The sequence below is a fragment of the Mitosporidium daphniae genome, assembly GCF_000760515.2.
Source record: "Mitosporidium daphniae strain UGP3 chromosome Unknown contig-238, whole genome shotgun sequence".
In the NCBI taxonomy this organism is placed as follows: domain Eukaryota; kingdom Fungi; phylum Microsporidia; genus Mitosporidium; species Mitosporidium daphniae.
Genome location: NW_013546580.1, coordinates 1 through 3,211, shown reverse-complemented (window position 1 = coordinate 3,211; position 3,211 = coordinate 1). Strand labels below are relative to the sequence as shown.

At 35.7% G+C, this 3,211-nt stretch overlaps 2 protein-coding genes across 2 annotated transcripts; both read left to right on the top strand.

Moving 5' to 3' along the window:
* Positions 1-416: 416 nt before the first annotated feature.
* Positions 417-1,336, top strand: DI09_238p20 (uncharacterized protein; the record flags this gene model as incomplete). The annotated part of the gene is made up of 2 exons (XM_013382936.1): positions 417-737; positions 1,124-1,336. 2 exons carry the CDS (start codon positions 417-419, stop codon positions 1,334-1,336), a joined length of 534 nt encoding a protein of 177 aa, XP_013238390.1.
* A 701-nt stretch (positions 1,337-2,037) lies between these two features.
* Positions 2,038-2,613, top strand: DI09_238p10 (uncharacterized protein; the record flags this gene model as incomplete). Its single annotated transcript, XM_013382935.1, has 2 exons — positions 2,038-2,477; positions 2,511-2,613. 2 exons carry the CDS (start codon positions 2,038-2,040, stop codon positions 2,611-2,613), a joined length of 543 nt encoding a protein of 180 aa, XP_013238389.1.
* Between the last annotated feature and the right edge of the window lie 598 nt (positions 2,614-3,211).

Sequence of the window (3,211 nt, the reverse complement as noted above, 5' to 3'; positions counted from 1 at the left end):
ATTATTTGTTCTGCGTGGTGCTTTTCTTTCATATTATTGTATCGAAACTGGATTAAAAAATCGCTGAAAAGGGGTAGCGAAAATGACCAGCACATGACTCTTGCTAGACCGGCTGTAAATGCCCAAAATAAGTAAATTTAATTTTTGTTTGCTGTAATAGTGATACCGATCGATGAAATATGTACCCAATCAAGCAACTGTAACTCTTGCAAGAAAATCTCAAAAGCCTTTAACGGCGTTTCCATGCGTTTGCTGAAAATATGATATGCCTTAAATTTCATTCCAGTTTCATAATGATTCGTATAAATTGAATAATTAAATTCTTTTAATGTTTCATTGAAAAATGCGATTTGCACCAATTAACTGAATTAAAGATATGTGCATCATGCAGCATGTTGAATATTTACATCAGTAATATGCAGCTCCCTTTCCCTCTTATCAAGGCTACATTGATCTTTGTGCTTTTTGTTTTTGTTGGGACCATTATTATGTATTTTGGCATTTTCAGGGACTCATCCATATCAACGGCATCTGATGCTTTAGAGAATTCACCTCAAAGAGGCTCTTCGGTATCTCCTGCGACCCTGCTTATGCCAAAGTCCAAAGAATCAACAGGTGCATCTACAGAGCTCATACAGGATAATTCGACGGAAATAGCTATTCCCGTGTTTCCCCAAGCAGTTAATTTCTTGAGCACAAATTTTAGGAAATACTGGTGTAAGATCACCATCGCCTCAGTATCTCTCATTTTTGGAGCGACAGTTCTTTCCTTTTATCAAAGCTTTAGAAAGAGACCCCGCAAAGAAACTGTTTCGATTTTCACGCCATTTTATTTATTTTGGGAGCTGAAATATGCGTTCCTTTATTGCATCATCCTTTTGACTATATTTATACTGATTGATCAATTATCTTTTATAATTTCGATTGAAGCTGAAAAGCTGCTTAAAGGGGTTGGATTCAACACTCAGTTTCACTATCGGTATCAGTATTCGTCTTAAAATAGGCATAAATCTGATTATAACTAGGATGAACCCTTACCATCCATGGCATTCTTGTTTTGAAAAGTAATGCTGTTGAGATTAAATTTGAAAATTTTATAGCAACTTGTGCATATTTTAATTAGGCTTTTTGGAGTTTAAAAATATATGCACCACCAACATTTAACCCTTCCATTGTTGAAGCAGTTTATTGGGCAGATTTTGAAGATCCCTTGGCGGAAATGTTCTTTAAGGTCTCTAAAATTTGTATTCCCTTGAAAAACTTGGGCCACGCCAAGGTGACCCATAATGCATTGGATCTTGCGATTCTAGCTTTATTAATATTCAATTTCTTTTAACGCATAAATGAAGCCACTCGAAAGATTCTGCTTTCTGTTTTGCGTCCATATGAACACCCATCAATAATTTATGGGGCGCTTTATGCATGAAATATAGTGTCAAGCTCGAACTAATCACTTCAATATCAAAAAAATATCACACAAACTCAATTTCTGTAGCAGCATTTAAGACAATTCAACCGCTCAATGCGTTTAGGGAGGCAATTATTGACGCCTTGAACGATTTCTAGCACGATTGAGAGCCAATTTAGACTTAATACCCTCTCAGAGCAGGCATATGGGTTAGGGTTAGTGTTGGGCGGAAACTATTCCTTATCAGATCCAGAGACCCAATACAGAGATCTTGTGATCGCTATATCTATCTATGGGATCTCTAAATTAAGTTATTGCAGTCAGGCAAAAGGTGTTAGGGTTAGAATTGGGCACCTTCTGGGTGCGTTTAAAATGCTAGTGACACGGCGATATTTGAGCAGTGCCTTGCTATCGATAGCAAAGGGATGTCAGCCCCGATAAAAATCATACCGACTCAATAACATATTGCAGAGTATCTCTTGGAAATATAAGACTTGATAATTAAATTTCCATATTTTAATTGTCCATTTGGGTAATTATTTAACACTATATTCTGACTGGATGCAAAATTTCCAGTGCAAAACAGTGTATAAAATGCAGGCAAATTTTTCACCAATCTGTCCACTTCGATGAACGTTCGAAGACTTTTATTTCTCACAGCCTTCATTGTCATTCTCATTCTCCCTTCATTAAAAACTGAAAATCAAAATGGAACCCCTCAATATTTATTAGAACTTGAAGAATTCACTCGAGAATTAATTTCAGCATGCACTCAACAACTCAATAGAGACTTCAAAAAAAAGTTCAGTGAACAATTCCCTCAAAACTTGATTAAAAAACTCATTAAAAATTTGATTAATGAAAGCTTTAACGGATTGACTAAAAAAATCCCTGAACAATGCGCTAAAAAATTCGCTGAAAAATTCGCTGAAAACCCCTTTCAATTAGAAAAAATTTTAGTTGAAGACATCACTGAAACATGCCAAAAAATGTTATCTAACAAAATAGTACCTCAATTGATTAAAACATACTCAAAAGTCTTCACTTCAAACCTTAAAGGCTCTTTGACGTAAGTATTTCCGATTCGTGTTAATCCTTATAGGCAAATTGAACTGGTTTCGAACCAATTTGAATCATTTTTCAGTTTTAAAATTCCTCCAAATGGTCCAACTGGTTCAAGTGATGAAAATGATCCAAATCATTAAAACTATTCATAAATTTTCCTGAAACCAGCGCAGAGTTTCTGATTTAAGAGTAAATTCACCATTTTTAACAGTGTTAAGTAATAATTGCATGCGAACATTTTACAGAGATAAAATCGCCAACTTAAACCTGTGCTGGCCACCGAAAAATGCTTTAACGAGGCTGAGTAGCTTTGATCATGCTCGAGGCATCTGATTGTCCATGCGAGTGTCGGCTAAATCGATCCTACAGTTGGCCCTCGGCTTTCCAAAAAGAGACCCAATACAGCGATCTTGTGGTTGCTATATTCATATATGAAATCTCTAAATTGAGTTTTTGGAGTCAAGCAAAAGGTTTTAGGCTTGAAACTAACCACATTCTGGCTGCGTTTAAAATGCTAGTGACACGACGATATTTGATAAGAATTATGTTCTTTGGCTTGGTTTCTATATCATCATGTGCCAGTGAGAGAGGATTGATGTGTTTCTATATCATCATGTGCCATTGAGAGAGGATTGATGTGTTTCAATAAACCGTGAAAAGTCAAAAGGGAAGTGTGTATTATGTCCTAATAAGAGTATTATTTGGAGATAGAAAATGTGTTTTTTGAATAATGGTAGA